We start from the raw sequence: 16,962 nt of genomic DNA, 5'->3' as shown, positions 1-16,962 counted from the left end.
ACAGCAGCCTCTCCCACCTGTGACTGCAAAGTGCCACCGTATGAATATGTGACTCGCCTACTCTAGTTTGTGGCCAACTGCCAGGAATCCTGATATGCTCATTTCTGCTCATGCTTATAAGTTAATGATCCGGTAGCACTGGTTACTCAATTTTAAAAGTATTCAGATAGACCCTGCAAATAAATACAAAACATTTCTGTATCCCTACAATCCCACTACCATAAAAGGTTATATATAAATTTAATGAATTCAGCTTTCTTAACCATTTTCTCAGCTTAAGTTTGTCCTTACCCTAAGGGAAGCCATGTTCAACTTATATCTAAAATATATTTAAATATTCTAAAGGTATCATATCAGACCTAAGTTATCAAAAAATGTAAACAAAATTTATCCATCTTATAGTTATAAACCACTTTTTAAAGTTTTTAATTCACCCTCTACTGGCCCTCAAAAAAAAAACCTAACCAAGTCACATTTAGACTGAAAAGCTGATACAGATTTTTAAGTGGTTCCTCAGAGACAACTGCCAATTACTTTAAACTACTGTTATTGAATCTAGTGGTTTATTGCATCACTCAATTTAAAAGACCAAAATGATTCCATTTTGGTCTTCCAATAATGCTCTTTCTGAATAAGCCCCCAGATTCTGCCGTCCGAAGTAATCGTGCTGAACTGGAGATTCTGCAGTAACCCTCGGCACAAAACTGGGACTGGATGTCAAGCAATCTTATGCTTTCAACTGCACCTATGAAAAATCTCAGCTCCCGGGATCAATCCGCTTTGGTTGAAAGGAACTTCAAGGGTGGAAACTTAAGGTGAAGTCGAGAAGCAAACAGGGGAACACCGATGACCCTCACAAGAAAATCAAAGGATCCGTTCATCCCGTGATGTCATCCTCACACTCCACAGTCAGACTGCTTCTCCTGAAGCTGCCTCGTCAGTATCTGATATGAAGACAGGAAAGCCACTCCTATGTGGAAGAGGATTTGCCAGAGGTTCCTCAGCCCATGCAGGTACATGTTGCCCAGGCAAATAAAGAGCAGCATCAGCACCACCTTCATCGTCCTGGCTGGACTGTAGAACAGGTACAAGTAACACTGAAATGACACCAGAAGAGGAAGTCCCATCAGAGATAATGAAATGGCCAAGGTCAGATGCAAGATTCACTTATCGTACCTGCCACGCAGTGTCACTTCATACACATTAGCTTATTAAACTGAATTCGTTACAATGGAGCTTGGACTCACTGGATCAGCTGCTGTTAATCACTGGATGAAAGTGGGGATTTGGAAGAGGTAAGAAAAGTGAAAAAGACATCACAGGAGGAACTACAACATAGCACTCTTGAAAGAATTCAAGAAAGACAGACAGAAATGCCCAGGCTGTGCTGTAGAGAAAGAAGAGATGCAGGTCAGGGGTAGACAGCCAGGCCAGAACACCCTAACAAGATTGACAGGCCTCCAAATGAATTTTCCTTCGGGGGGGTCAAAACAGGTGAGAAGGCTGCTGAGAGAAGCTGTGCTTTTACTATTTTAGCTTTTCCTGAGTTACAATTGCATAGGGGACCACTGTTCCCTAGACAGGCTCCTTGTTATGTCTTCAAAAGCGTCTCTGAGGACTTCCCTGGTGGTCCAGTGGTTAAGACTGACTCCATGCTTCCACTACAGGGTGCACGGGTTTGATCCCTGGTCGGGGAACTAAGATCCCACAGGCTGAGTGGCACAGCCTAAAAAAACAAAAGAAAGAGAGAGAGAAAAAAAAAAAGCATATCCGACTCAGGGAAAGGTCTTATAGCAGGGAGAGTGACTGATATTTCCTGTAGGGCTATCACACAGAAAGAGGCCATTCTTGTTCTGCAAAAGGTGGAAATCATTTTTTGGTTCAATGTTGGGGTTTTTTTTTGTTTTTTTTTAAAAGACACATTCTCAAAACACAGAACAATCTGACAAAAGCTCGGGGGGGGAGGGAGAGAGTTCCCCATCGAAAGAGCTATCCAAGTAAGACTGCAGTTGAGTGGTTGAAGGTGGAGCTGTAAGATACCTGCAGCCCTGAAATGCAGGCTCCAGGAAACTTCTCCTGGCAACGCCCAAGGTCTTAGAGACTTGTTTTCTAAAAAAATGAGTGCATTTTCAATCTTGGGATGAAAATTTCTTTTTGCACAATCAGGTAATTCTTAAAAACAGGCCATCTAGGATGTATGCAGGAGAGAGAGGAAGTGCCCTGAGAACAGAACTTTTCATTTAAAAAAGAAGAAGAAGAAGAAGCTTAAACATGCAGAAAAGGTACTAAAATCCTAGTCCGTGTGGAGGACGAGGAAAGAGAGTCAGGTTTTTACTAGAATTAACTCTGCCTATAGGGGATTCAAAAGCTCCTTTTTACCCGACTCCTTAAGTACACAGCTTATTTGAAAATAACTAATAATCAAAGGGCTCTAGTTAGTGTTATAATTTTTGTTTCATTTCCTAAGGACAGATTTGACTCAGATGGTATTACTATTAAAAACAAAAAATTTTTTAACCTAGTCCTGTGTTTGAAGAGAAACACATATACGGGGGCTTCCCTGGTGGCGCAGTGGTTGAGAATCTGCCTGCCGATGCAGGGGACACGGGTTCGAGCCCTGGTCTGGGAAGATCCCACATGCCGCGGAGCAACTAGGCCTGTGAGCCACAACTACTGAGCCTGCGAGTCTGGAGTCTGTGCTCCGCAACAAGAGAGGCCACGATTAGTGAGAGGCCCGCGCACCGTGATGAAGAGTGGCCCCCGCTCGCTGCAACTGGAGAAAGCCCTCGCATAGAAACGAAGACCCAACACAGCCAAAAACAAATAAATAATAACTAAAAATGAATATCTGCTTACAAAAAAAAAAAAAAAAAAAGAAAGAAACACATATACATAGGTGTCACTTCTGCAGAAGGACATTTCTGTACTTGGACGCCCCGACAATAAGCACGAGGCAGGACCCTGCCTCATACTGATCAGGCCCAACCCAATCCCCACTGCAGTCTCAGCCCTCGCTTCTTGGGAGCCCAGTTCAAATTCCTGGTTTCTGTCCTGCACTGTCAAAGGCCCTGAGGCCTAGGGCAAGTGGCTTTCCCTTTCTGAGCCCAAAGGTCTTTTCTCTGTAAAATGAGAGGATTGGGCAGGATGGGTGGAGGGTCCTTCCACTAAGGGCTGGTACTATATCCATCATTTGAACCAAGGCCTTGGTGGAACAAAAGCAGGATCTAGAAACTTGCTGATGGTTCCAACAGAACAAAGTAAGGCCATGGGTTTAGCCCACTCACTAAAACATCAACGTTTCACCCACCTGGAAAATGCAGGCTACAAAAGGAATAAGAAAAGCCAGAATATTTCCAATTTCTTCATGTGCAACCTAAGATAAATATGAGGAACACAAGGAAAGGAATATTTAGAGGACACGAAACATTATGACGTGAAGTGCTTTACTCCGCATTGGGTGTGGTATGGTTGACAGGACAAAATCCCTGGCTGGGTGAGAAATAAGCCCCCGTTCACGCATCGCACCAGGGGGTGACATGAAATCCTTCTGAATGGCCTGGACACACCAAGCGCCCTCCAGTCCCCAGGCATGTGTGCTGAGCCCTCAACCTGGAATGCCCCCACCCCCAGCCCTGCCACCTCTCAAAATCCAACTCATCTGTAAGTGCTAAGCTTTCCCCAACTCCTCCCACCCCCCGGTACTGCCACCTCCTTAGCGATGCTGTCACACTCTGCTATGTGCCCCAACTCAGGGACTATGTCTTGACCAACGAACACCTGTCCTAGTGCATACAGACACTCGGTAAGCATCTGCTCATGAGTCGTCGTAAACAACAGGAGTGGGAACCACACTACACATTGGCCAAAGACGGCGTGTGGAAACGGCCAGCCACCACTCACGGCCCAGGCCTGCTGCTGTTCCCCAAACACTTCGGTCCCCGTAAGCCACCTGGGATTCAGTCTAAGCTGCGCTTCAGGCTTTAGCCACCACGTGCCTCGGTGCGAGCGTTACGGCTCTGTTTTTAATAGTAACATCTATCTGTTCACGTTCATAGTGGTTCCATACTTTTTCTTAAAGTGTTGGAAATACTTCAAAATTTAAAAATAATATTTAAAAAGCACTGAAGTAGAAACGTCCTTTGAGATGAGCAGGCTGGCGAATCAACTTCGCGGTGACACAGTTCTTTTGACAAAGACACCAGGAAGCTGGTACCTGAATGGTATAAATCAGACTATGAGGCCACTCTCCCCAGGGGAAAAAAGGGCCTGAACGTTAAAGTCTGAGCATCAAACTTTTGCCCTGGATGAACAATCCAGCCCCCGCAGTGACTCCTGGAGTCCCCAGGGCCATGGGGTGGCCTGATGTCCTTGAAGCAGGTTTTCCATTTCTCACCAGTATCCCAGCAGGGCCCTTTGGTGTCTTAGGAAAACAGATACAAAAGAGCAAGTTTCATATTTGTTCAACTTACGACAAAGAATGAAACGAGAAGTAAAAATTTTACTTCAAATTTTAAAATGTAGTACATAATAGCCTTATAAATAATATGTATCCCCATCTGTTTCTTCCATCATGTGTCTTTTGATTTAAAATGTATATAAAAGGTTACCTGTAAAGAATGTTCTGCGAGGTGAATTCCACGAATGAGGTTCAGAGCAGCGCACATGATGTTGAGAATAAGAGAGAGGATGCCCAGGGCTGTCACAGGTTCCATTCGGAAATTAGGAGCTTCACAATGAAAAACGAGAAGTGTCTAGTGAAAATAATTTCCATATGAAGGAAAAATAAAGACATTAACTAGACTTCCGCTAATGAAAAGGTTTATTATGTTAAACACACAACTGCAAACATATTAATTTAAAAAGCAGCTGTAGTTAGAGGGGGAAAAGGCAAGAAATGAAGGACAGAATGGATCTGGGAATCCAAGGTGAATTTCTTCCAGAAAGAGGCCACTTCTCTGAGCAAGCACAGATTTTTCAAGTGCTTCATTTCCTTTCTATTTAAAACAGTGGTTGCCAACCAGAGACGATATGGCCCCTCAATCAGTGTCTAGAGACATTTTGGGTTGTCCCCACTGGGGACAGGTTGCTACTGGCATCTGTCATGGGTGGAGGCCATGAATGTTTCTCGACATCCTACAATGCACAAGACAGCCCTCACAACAAAGAACTTCCAGTACAAAATGTCAATAGGGCTAAGGTTGAGAAATCCTGATTTAAAGCAGTTTATGGCTTTAGCTGTAAATTGGTTGTCAAATCCTGAAGCATTTCTATTACACAGCTCAACCCTCAGCTTGTAAAATGTTCCATTCTTTTTCTGACAAGCACAACATTCAGTGTCATGTGTGCTTCTGGAGCAATTCACAGCAAATGCAATTTTTTTAACTCCAAAATTATTGGGAAGAGGAGGGAAACATTGATTATTTCAGCTACAAGCTGTTTCTGGAACTCTAATTAGGACAAATGGTCATTCTCTCTTTAAAGATAACTGCTGAAATGGATTCTGGTTCACCCAATTAAATAGTGTCCCACCCATTCCCTTGCTACGCTCCTTTTAAATCATCCTTTCTTGTCCTTACATTTCCCACATACGCAAACACAGACACAGATATCTAGCCACAACCCAACTGACGCCTACTGTTAGTGCGTTAGAGTTTCCACTGAGCAATTCAAAGTTTCTGTTAGAACAGAGCATGCTACCTGTAAAGGTTCTAGCCTTGGAACAATAGGGGGAGTCAAACCAGAGTAAAACATCCTAGAAAGACAGGCAAGTTGACACTTTCTGGATTTTCTCCTCTTGTCTAAGTGTTTATAAGACAAAACATACATCACAACGTTACCCTGTCTACAGATATGGCAAAGGAGAAGCTTGGGGTCTGATTACCCAGTCTTCCTTCCACAAAAGTTAAGTTCAATCCCAATATAAATTACAACAACTTATTGAATGGCATAAGAGCCAATCCAGGAATTTACTGTTTGAAACAGATCAAATTGAAACACAAAGTTAAGCCAAAAATGTGAACATTTTTAATACACCACTTTCAAAATTCAAGCAATGAATTTAGTATAAAACTGTTAAAACGAAGTAATTAGACTGTTATAATGTAGATGGTTCTGTCTTCCAGGGAAGGATTCAGCTTTTACACCATTACAGAATTCTTAGAATGTAAATATCCACTTTAATTAAAGATTGGTTTAATTGTGTGTAACTGTAAACAAGGAATGCAAAAAAGCATGCTTTGCTATGTGCTAGGCATTGAGCGGCTACTGGTGTTAATGCCAGACTAAGTCACGCCAGGGCACTGTGAGCACGTTCATTAACACCTCATTCCTCAGATAAGGGACTCCTCGGAAATCCAAAGGGATAGAGGGATGTTCCAAAGGGACAGAGGGATGTTCCCGGGTCCCACAGAGAAGCAGAGAGTGAGAGGTCTAGAAGCCCTGGCTCTGGCCCCTGCCCACTCTCATCCCCACAGCCCTCCACGCCCTCCATCAAGGAGCGGGGGTTTCTCAGTGGAGATTCCCAATGTTTCACTAAATGATGAGATAAGGACTCACTGTCAAAGGAAAAAAGGAGAGAGAGAGAGAGAATGTACAAATCTGTACAGTTCAATAAGTGACTTCCAGCAAAAGAGAGTGAAAATCTCCTTTACACCATTTAAATGTGCAGATTTCACCCTGGTTAAGAAAACAACCTGCCAAGTCACTCTTCTCCTGAATTTCGTCAAAAGAGTTGCCTCTCTTCAGATCGACTCACTGGTCACAACAGTTGAGTTTTTTATAACAGCCACCTGGAACAAGATCAGCCCATGTTTCTCCCCAGGTATTTTATACACTGCCCCCCACCCAAACACCTTCCTACTTCCTACTAAAACAGTCACTGTGCATTTGAAATACACAATCTCACCTCATCTTTATCAACGTCAGAGAGCAGCAGGCCACTTACCAGGCTCCAAGTGCATCTGTGGGTGACCGTTCATCACCCCGTTAGCCACATCTGTGTCCTCCAGAGTGAGAACCACTGGAGGCTGGAACTTGAGTTCCTCCTGAATTTTTTCTAAGCTGCTCTCCATCTGGGTGGAACTTACATAGTTAAAATGCCACTTCACTTTCTGAATGACGCTGTCTGCGAAAAGAGAGCGACCCAAGCTGAGTGTCTTCATTACAATGGATGTTATAAGACAATACGTACACAATGAAGTTTACACTTCTAAGCAAGCTAGTAAGTCAGCCAGACTCTGAAGAGTGTCAACTACACATGAAGGTCAAATGATTAGTGCGTATCAGGACTGGTCTCATCAATCTCTTCAAAGCAGAATAATTAAAACGTGACAGTCTGTCCATCAGAACCTCAGTGGCAAGGGCGTCAGGGGACAGAGGCTTGAGTCTTAGCTCAGCCACGACTCCTAGTACAATCCTGGGCCATTCATAGAATATTTCTAAGATAGAATAATGGGGACAGCCATTTTTGACCTGATTATCCCAAGAAAAGGCGTGTGAAAAAAACTTACAAATCATTGTGAGTATGTTGTGCAAACTAGGATTATATATCTGAAAGGCACTGGTTTTAATTCTTTTATTTACATTAGTGTTAACCATTACCAAGTTTTAATAAGTATTTGAAGTGAAGTTTCATACATATTGGCAAAGCAAAATCATATATAATTCTAATACCCACATACTTTTACTTATATTCTACTTGCACTCAGTAATGAATAAACGTGATGCAGGGAAGGGTCTCCTGTGAGACCAAGCCCACCGCTTTGGAAGGAAGGCGCATGCAGAGATGAGGGGAGAGAAGAACACAGGTCTACCAGCTGCCCATCAAATAACAGTCAAGGGATGCTGCAGCTGTGGTCCGACTGGGGACAGCACGCCCTTCAGAAGAAGAAGTGGGGCTGAGAGCGGCAGCTGGACCAATCCTCACAGGGAGACTCAGGCAGAGCTCATGGTCTATGTCACAGGGCTACCAGGCTGGGACCCGAGTATCAGGGAGCTCCCCAGCACCAAAAGGGGGTGCCGGCCCCATCACTGATGGGCCAGCCAGAGACCACATGAGGGGATGTGAGCAGTAGCTGCCAGAAGCATAAGTGGCAACACTTCCAGGTGCCAGCCCTGCACCTGACCCTGAGTACCAAATGCTGCTAGCCCCTCGTTCAAGAGCATCACAGGGACCATGGCGATTTACACCAAGACCAGAGAATGTCCCCCAACTCCCACCTCTACTCCTCCTCTCCAGGTTCTCAAGATGACTTGAATCACGGCTGACAGACACTGATAGCGTACGCTATAATTACCCTGCTGTGTTCCAAAGCCCTGAGCCTCCACACGGCCTCTCTGGCAGGGCCTAGAAAAGGAGTATCCTCTTGCAGAGCTGTGCTCCTCAAACCTCTGCATGAAGGACCAGTTTTTTCTTATTTCCAAATGGTTGCAGACAGATACTTTGATAAAATACAACTGAAAATATCGCAGGAGTGCCAAATTACTGTAAGAATTTCTAAACTCTTATTCTCACTCTCTGTACGTCCCTCATGCTGGAAGAACGGGTACCACCCTTGAGCAGCGCTGCTCTAGAGCAGGGGTTGGCAGTGTTCTCAGAGTGCCAGAGAGTCAATGTTTTAGGCTTATGGGCCCTAGATGGTCCATCACAACAGCTCACCTCTGCCAGGGAAGGGCAAAAGCAGCCACAGACAACCCGTTAGTAATAGAATAAGCACGGCTATGTTCCACTTTATTTACAAAAAACAGACCCTTGGCCCACAGTTTGCTGACGCCTGCTCCAGAATAAGATACAGGTTTCGCCATTCTTCCACCCTGCCCCAGGCTCTGGAGAGATGAAAAGCCACAGTGTTGAATCTCCAAGCTTGCAGGCCCCTTCCACTGCTGTGAAATCTCATGGTATAAGGCTGCTCTCCAGTGACATGTTACAGCACCTCCAGTGGTTTTCCCTGACGGTCAAAGCCAAATCCAAACTGGAAATTCTACACATACAATGCCGCGAGAGAGAACAATCAATACGAACGAGGGTTACGAACCAAATTCGAGAAAGGCGTATGGCCTGGAGGCTAGGCCAATGCAGGTGGTGTCATAGGAAGCTGTGAACTCCCACCACAGGGTCTCCAGGAAGCAGAAGGCCATGGCTGCTGGACACTGGCGGGAGCAGATAGCCACGCAGGCTACATCCCTCGAAGAAGAAAAGCTGGAACAAAAGAGTGTCATCTGCGTTACCAGGGAACAGACCCATGTACTTGCATCCCGCACCCAGACGCCACGTTGCCTCAACTCTGGATCTGCTGGGCCTTGAATAGTCCTGGAGCTGTCTGTTGCATCTCTTCAGCTAGACCTGCCAGGGACCATGCGTTTCTTATACTTCCTCTAAAATGTATAGTGGCATTTGCCACTGACAATGTGTGATCACTCTAACTTATTTATTATTAACTAAGCTATGGGACCGCTCACCTGTAAGGAACAAAAGCCTTAGTTTCCTCTGTGAAAATAATGGTGAATATTTAAGTCAAAATACAAATGAGTAGAACATTTTACATTCTACTTTTCAAAAAATGACTGAAGTACCCAGAACTTCATTTGAAGTGATAGGTTTTTTGTCTGCTTGTTTGTTTGAACAGAGAAAAGGTTTCCTATTTGAGGTACAGCACAAAGTTCACATAGACTGTTAGATAATCACAGCATAATGAGGAAGGGACCACCGAGGAAGGTGGTTTCAGGCAGCCAGAGAAAGGAGCTGTAGATGTGGGCAGATGCAGCTCAGCTTTAGCTCCTGAGCACCCAGAGCCCATACCACAGGGTGACAGCTTCATATGCCTACCATCTGGATCCCTCCTCAGGCCACGACCCTTCTCGCCTGACAATACCATCAAGCCTGGGATTAGGCCTGGACTTTTCCTTTTGTTTTCCTAATTCTGAGACTGAATTCCCCTGAAAGGATGCCACCTTCTCAGGTCAATCAAAAATTTACTATTCAAGGGGAACAAAAAGAACTTGGTATGTGAAGGCCTAAATTCTGGAAAACAATGGTGTAAAATCTACAACAAGCCATTTTGAGATTTCGAAACCTGCCTTGCCCCATCCCTCCGTAGAACGCCTTTTTACTCTAACTCCTAGAATAAGAAATGAGATAACAAATGAGGAGCAGACCTTGGTGCCTGGTTGCCTCCATTCAAATCCTGGCTCTACCATTTACTACCAGTCTAACCTTAGGGAAGCTGTTTAACCTTAGTTTCCTCCTCTGTAAAACAGGTATAATACCATTATCTACCTCATAAGCCCATACAGCACTTAGAGTAGTACCTGGCCCATGGAAAACAATCATATTAGCTCTTATTACCATGATTATTGTAACCACTTGATTCCTACTCCCACTGGAGCATTTGCCCCACTGTGTAATATTCAGTTATATATTTCTCTCGTCCCCTTATTAGACCTGGAGTTCCTTGAGAAGAGGGACCTGCTTATGCTCATTTTTACTCCCCTGCTCCTGTCATATAAACATTTTTTACTTTAAAATGTTTAAAAAGTGAAAAAATTAAAAAAGCAAAAACTGAAGGCAGGAACTCTAAGTCAAGTCTTTTCTCTGATCTTCTTGGCTTCGTCACTCTCGTCCTTTTCCTTTCCTGACATTTTAATCTAGTATCTCCTTTCGACTCACCTTTTTTCCACCCCTGCACCTAATGCAGAAAAAACTACCAAACTAAAGGCATGAAGACTGGGTGACCAGGGCCTGCCGATGCTCACGGCCGCTCTGCCAGCTAATTCACTTTGCCATACGGCAGAAACTAACAGAACATTGTAAAGCAACTATACTCCAATAAAAACTAATTACAAAAAAAAAAAGAAAGAAAGAAAGGTGGGAGTTGTGGCAACAGTGCTTGAGTCCCTTTGATTCTATTGTAAATACACACAACCTTGGACTGCTGTCCGATGTGAGACCTGCTTTTAACACACAGTGTCATTAGCATAATGTCACCTCTGCACGTGGTTAAGATGTTCTTGAACAGTGAACATGCTTGCTTACTGGATACTGAAGTCAAGTCCTTCTGCAGAACCTCGACCTGGATACTGGGCCAGTCGCAAGGCTAAAGTCTTGAGCCGTCTCCTGCATTCCAGAAAATCTTGGCTGTGGTAAAAGTCAGTGGAGGCCGAGAGGGGCAGTCCATCCCTCACCCTAACCACACAGGCAAAAAGGATCATGGACATGGTCCACAAGAAAAGTCATGAGGACACCTGAGGAAGGAAGGTCACCTTGTTACTGAGGGCCGGGTGATGAGCCAGGGACACCACTGCCCTTGAAATGTTCACTCTGGGTTGTTTCACCCTCACCCCCACCACAAATGTAAATGTGGCTTTTATTTTTATTTCCCTGCCCTCTACTGCTATGTCACTCCCAATTGTCCTCCCTCCATTAGCCTCCCTGTCTCTTCTTCACTTGTAATCCTCCTTTTCCTTCTCTCTAATGAATCTCTCCATTTGCAGAATTAAACCAACTGGGATGAGGGAACAGAGACCAGAACGGCTCAGGAGCAACAGCAGTGACAGTGGGGAGCAGGACAAAGGCAGCAAGATGGTCCCAAAGGGCCAGGAAGAGCCTGACACTGATGCAGCAGGGGTGGGATCCAGGGACCTGGGCATTTCAGGTCATCCAGCGAGGTAGGTGCTGAGCAGTTTACTTGCCATATCCTCACCTGAAGCAGAGGGCTTCTGAGCATTTAACCTAAAGTTGGCAGCAAGGAAAGCAGAAGGCAAAAATAAAACAGAGAGGATAGGATGTCCTACTGAATTTCTGCACATCTGACACAGAGCCAGTCTTCAAAATGATGAGAGTTCCTACAGATGGCTAAAGGAAGTCACTTAGCAAATAAGATACTAAATTTTGAGCCATGATATGTGACCACCATTAAGCAACAAAAGGAGACAGATTCTGAGGCCTCATGGCACCTGTGGCAAATTAGAACAAGGTGCTTCTCGGGGTGGAAACAACCCTGGACCAGTTCTGCTGGCAGAGCCTAGTTGGGTGTCAGCCCCCATCTATTAACCCTGCAGGTGCTCATACAGGGCATAAATTGCACCTCTGCCTGTGGCAGCCCTGCAACCAGGGATTACTGAGGAGGCTATTACAGCTTTGATGCATCTTTCTATGGATCTACACATCCTGTTTCACAGATCCTGTTGTCAGATCCTCTACCTGGATAGGATATTAACAGGTATGGGCACTGGTGGACTTTTCTCCCAAAGAACACTAGGGATGTAATTTGGCATCTCAATTACCGCGAGCTGTAGGAAACAGGAGCCCCAGGATGTACACTACTCTCTTCACCTTTGTGCCTCTGTGCACTCTTCGCCTATATCTACACTACTCTGATCTCCCCACATTCAAATCCACACCAAGGACTGTCTCCAATACAAAATTAAAAATAAAATACCATTTAAAATCCAAAAAATGATCTCAATAAAGCTATATTTTATAGCTTTTCCATCTGTAATGGATGAATGGATAATTATTCCCATTTTATACATGAAGAAACTGCAGTGGTATAAAAATAAGAGACGGCAAAAAGAAAAATTAGTCTACCAGGCAACAGACCATACTCAGCCCATTTGTCCCATCTCCCCACACTTTCCATTGAAGGGTAAAAATGTGAAAAGTCTCAGGAGATAGAAAAGGGAGAAATAAAACTACTCCTATCTGTAGATGGCATAGTTGTCTATATGGAAAATGCCAAAGAGCCTGCTAAAAAAGAACTCCTAAAATGAATGAGCTCAACAAGGTTGCAGAATATAAGACCGATATACAAAATCAATTCTTTTTCTACGTACCAGCAATAAACACATAGAAACCAAAATTAAAAATAAAATACCACTGACAATCATCCAAAAAAATGATCTCAATAAAGCTATACTTTCTTTTTTTTTTTTTTTTTTTTGCGGTACGCGGGCCTCTCACCGCCATGGCCTCTCCCGTTGCGGAGCACAGGCTCCGGACGCGCAGGCTCAGCGGCCATGGCTCACGGGCCCAGCCGCTCCGCGGCACGTGGGATCCTCCCAGACCGGGGCACGAACCCGCGCCCCCCGCATCGGCAGGCGGACTTTCAACCACTGCACCACCAGGGAAGCCCAATATAAAAACTTTTAAACTAATAAAACTTATAAAAAAAAAGTTAAGTTTTAAAACTAATAAAAATTTTTCCACGATAAATCTCTACTTGGAGAGGAAAAAAAAGGTTTACATAAATGAAGTTTTAAAAAATAGAAACTGAAATAGTAATCAAATATAGCACTCTAGTTACTATTAGGTTTTATCAAAATTATATTTTAGTCTGTCTCTGCCATTTCCTAAATCCTTTTCTCAGCATCTATTTATAAACTGCTCATGTCAGAGATTATCCATATTCCACCGGCAAAAGACTGTGCTTAGCTGGAGGGCCCCCTTGTTCCAACTGGTTTCTTTTCGTCCCTGTATCCTTAACACTCTCTCAAACCCCTGCCACATACACTTCTCCCCCCTCCAAAAGAGAGACAGAAAGAAAGGGGGAGAGACAAACAGCATTAAATGACCAGGCCTTGCAAAATAGTAATTTAAACAAGCAAAACAAGTTTCACTTGGCACACAAATATTCAAACACAAGCGTTCACCATAAGGCATTACCCACTCCTCAAATCCAAAATACAGAAGACAGGGGCCTCCCTAGTGGCGCAGTAGTTAAGAATCCACCTGCCAATGCAGGGGACACGGGTTCGAGCCCTGGTCCGGGAAGATCCCACACGTCGCGGAGCAACTAAGCCCGTGCGCCACAACTACTGAGCCTGCGCTCTAGAGCCCGTGAGCCACAACTACCGAGCCTGTGTGCCTAGAGCCCGTGCTCCGCAACAAGAGAAGTCACCGCAATGAGAAGCCCGCGCACCGCAACAAAGAGTAGCCCCCCTCTCACCGCAACTAGAGAAAGCCCGCGCACGCAGCAATGAAAACCCAACGCAGCCAACAATAAAATAAATTTTAAAAAAATACAGAAGACAAAATAGAGTTATATCACCCTTACTGAATTCACCTTCAGCCACAGGACTTGAGAACTGGTTACCTCATTTGTAGTTCAAGAAAGTGCCTTGGTTCCGCATTGCTTGGGGATGGGGTAGGGAGAGGGTAGAGGTCAAGTCTGTCACTTGTTAGGAGCTAAGAAGAGTAGGGGGCTGAATTTGATAGCAACTAATATTATATGCCAGGCGCTGTGCTAGGAACTTTTACACTGATAATGTTATTTAATGCTCATAACATCTATGGGGTAGGCATAATCTACACTGGACAGAAGGGAAAACTGTAGCTCCAAGGCTTAAGTGGTAGAGCCAGTATTCCATCCAAAACTTCCTTACTCAAAATACTGGAAAGCCTATGATCTTTCCACTACACTCTGCTTCTCTAAATCCAATCTTTGGGATTACAGCTACTCTATTTCCCGAAAACAATTCCTTCCCCTGGAGCACTGATACTTAGAACTAATCAGAGACCTGTTAATAAAAGCAGCCAAGGCCTAGGATTACACTAGTCACAACTGCTCCTTACTCATTGTATTACTTTGGATAAGTTGGTTTTCCTCTCTGAGCATTGGTCATCTTTGGATGCGGTGGATCTCTGAGGCTCCTTCTAAGAATAAAAAGCTTTGGGACCCCAAGATGTCCTCTGTGTTGTAAACACAAACTCTTAGAGCTATAACAACATTGTCTAAAATGTATTTTCCAGAGCAAACTGTTGTGTCAATTTAATTCTGTTTAGCAATATTAATGCACTTTCAATTATTTACATTTTTATTTTACTAAAATTATCTCTATCAGAATTAATTCCCTTCTTTGTAAAATTTAATGAAGATTTACCCTATCCACCGTCTGAGCTTTATTACTTTTCTGACCGTGTCACAAATCTCACCAGTTACTTTTAACCACTGGGAATATTCTTTTGTGGCTTTGATGTCTACAAACCTAATTAAGCACCGGGGTGCTTAATCCTTCTGGCTCTGGAAGTCTAGATGTAATACTGTAACGGACACAAATATACAGTACCTCTGGACATCTGATATTCAGAAAAGCTGGTCTAGTGCACCCAGTATTTGGTAAACCAAGTCTTATAATATTGGCACGCGAAGGGAAGTTTGCTATTAAAACACTCTACCTGAGTTTCGTGGATAATTAAGGAAACAATCATCCCCTTTATCATTTGGACACACCCCGTCTCCTCCCACTGGGGGCAGCGCTCTACCCGCGTCGGCCGCTGAGGGTTCCTGGCAGGCGCGCACCTCGGATCGTCCTGGAGTCAGGAGAGCAGCCGGCGGCAGAAAAGGGGGGGGGGGCAGAAGACTTCGGGACGCCAGACGAAGCCCTGGAGAGCTAAGCCTGGCCTGATGGCTGGGCGGGCCCGGGGGGGAGGGACGGCCCTCCACCTCCAGGCCCGCCCTGCGCCACACCCGACGCCGCCAGCTCTTGACTAACAGACCGCAGCGCCCGCCTCCGCCCGCCAGCCCTCACCTCGCCCCGACAGCGGCCTCCGGGAGTCGGCGCTCTCCCGCCGCGCCGCCGCGCCACCCTCAGCCTTCTCCGCAACCTTAGCCCACCCGGCGAACCCGGCCCAGGTCACCGGCGGCGCGCATGCGCGAGTCTTGAAACACCACCCCACGCCTTCATTCGCTGCTGCTGAGCAACACCCACACCCGAACCTACCAATCCTGGTGCGCCCACACTGCCTGGTCCCGGCGGAGTCTTGAATGAAGCGGTTCTTAAAGGACTGCGACCCAAATTTAGATGGGGCGTGTGTGGGGCGCGCCTCCCAACTTTCCTCACATCTGTTGGCTCTCACCCGCGGGGATTTGAGTTCCAAACCTGTAATTCCCACGTCCGGAGGTGAGAGAAGTTTTGCAGTTTAAGCTCAGTTCCTGCCGGGTTAGCGAACGGACTGACGTGTGGAGGCAGGGAAGTGCCGCGTGACGCCGCGACACGCCCGGGGCGTGGGTTCAGTTGTCTGCTTGGCGGGAGGCCCGAGATAGGCAAACCAAAGAGCACAGCCACCTGCCAGCCTGGCTGAGATGCCAAAGTCCGACCCCCAGGAACACACCCCAGTCTGGGGGTGGACGTACTCACAGACGGATGACCGGCTGAAGGGAGATTGGGAAGGAGTGTTCATCCATTTATTCATTAAACAAATTTTGAGCACCTGCTGCGAACCAGACACTATGCCGGGCACTGTGGACACAGCGAGTAACTCCTGACAGTAAAAACTATGCTAGCAGAGCAGAGTGAGAGCACCCATCCCACAATACACAGCACGTGTTTAAATACAAACCGAGCTATGTGCTCTTCCGAGAGGAGCACGGGTTTTGAAAGAATTTACAGGAGCTTCTGGTCTGGACTTGGGGGTTCAAGGAGGCTTCCCTGAGAACGTGACATTAGATGAGTAGTAGCTAACTAGGCAAAGGGAAGAAGAGTGTTTCAGACAGAGAGTTGTATAAAGAGCTCTGTGCGGACTGCAGCAGGGCTCCTTGAAGGATGAAAACCAACACTGGATGGGGGTGTGGGGAGGGGAGGTGGGTGGGAGTTATTTAATAGGCACATAATTTCAGTTGGGAAAGATGAAAAAGTTCTGGAAATGGATGGTGGTGATGGTTGCACAACAATGTAATGTACTAAATGTCACAGAACTGTACATTTACAAATGGTTAAAATGGTAAGTTTTGTGTTATGTACATTTTCCCACCAAAAAAAAAAAAAAAAGGAAAGAAAGAGAAGTAACTCAGAGTTTATTTTTTTATCATTTAAATTTTATTTTAGTAATTTTTTTATACAGCAGGTTCTTATTAGTCATCAGTTTTATACGTATCAGTGTATACATGTCAATCCCAATCGCCCCATTCATCACACCACCACCCCTCCCCTCCCCCACTGCTTTCCCCCCTTGGTGTCCATACGTTTGTT

The 16,962-nt window shown here is 45.1% G+C and overlaps 1 protein-coding gene across 2 annotated transcripts; it reads right to left on the bottom strand.

Moving 5' to 3' along the window:
* Positions 1–401: 401 nt before the first annotated feature.
* Positions 402–15,638, bottom strand: SEC22C (SEC22 homolog C, vesicle trafficking protein). Of its 2 annotated transcripts, XM_029243819.1 has the most exons (7): positions 15,523–15,638; positions 11,030–11,238; positions 9,033–9,196; positions 6,944–7,123; positions 4,608–4,726; positions 3,308–3,373; positions 545–1,097 (listed from the first exon to the last, which is right to left on the bottom strand). In XM_029243819.1, the coding sequence occupies exons 2-7, from the start codon at positions 11,209–11,211 to the stop codon at positions 897–899; spliced, it is 912 nt and encodes a 303-aa protein (XP_029099652.1). In that variant the 5' UTR covers positions 11,212–11,238; positions 15,523–15,638; the 3' UTR covers positions 545–896. The 2 variants fall into 2 exon arrangements, with proteins under 2 accessions (XP_029099654.1, XP_029099652.1); XM_029243821.1 differs by lacking the exon at positions 3,308–3,373 and having other exon boundaries at positions 402–1,097; positions 15,523–15,629.
* Positions 15,639–16,962: the final 1,324 nt, after the last annotated feature.

This window comes from Monodon monoceros, unplaced genomic scaffold, assembly GCF_005190385.1.
Source record: "Monodon monoceros isolate NGI ecotype Baffin Bay Population unplaced genomic scaffold, NGI_Narwhal_1 Super_Scaffold_3, whole genome shotgun sequence".
Lineage (NCBI taxonomy): Eukaryota > Metazoa > Chordata > Mammalia > Artiodactyla > Monodontidae > Monodon > Monodon monoceros.
Note: the sequence above shows the minus strand (reverse complement) of the source record. Positions and strands in the feature narration are given on the sequence as shown.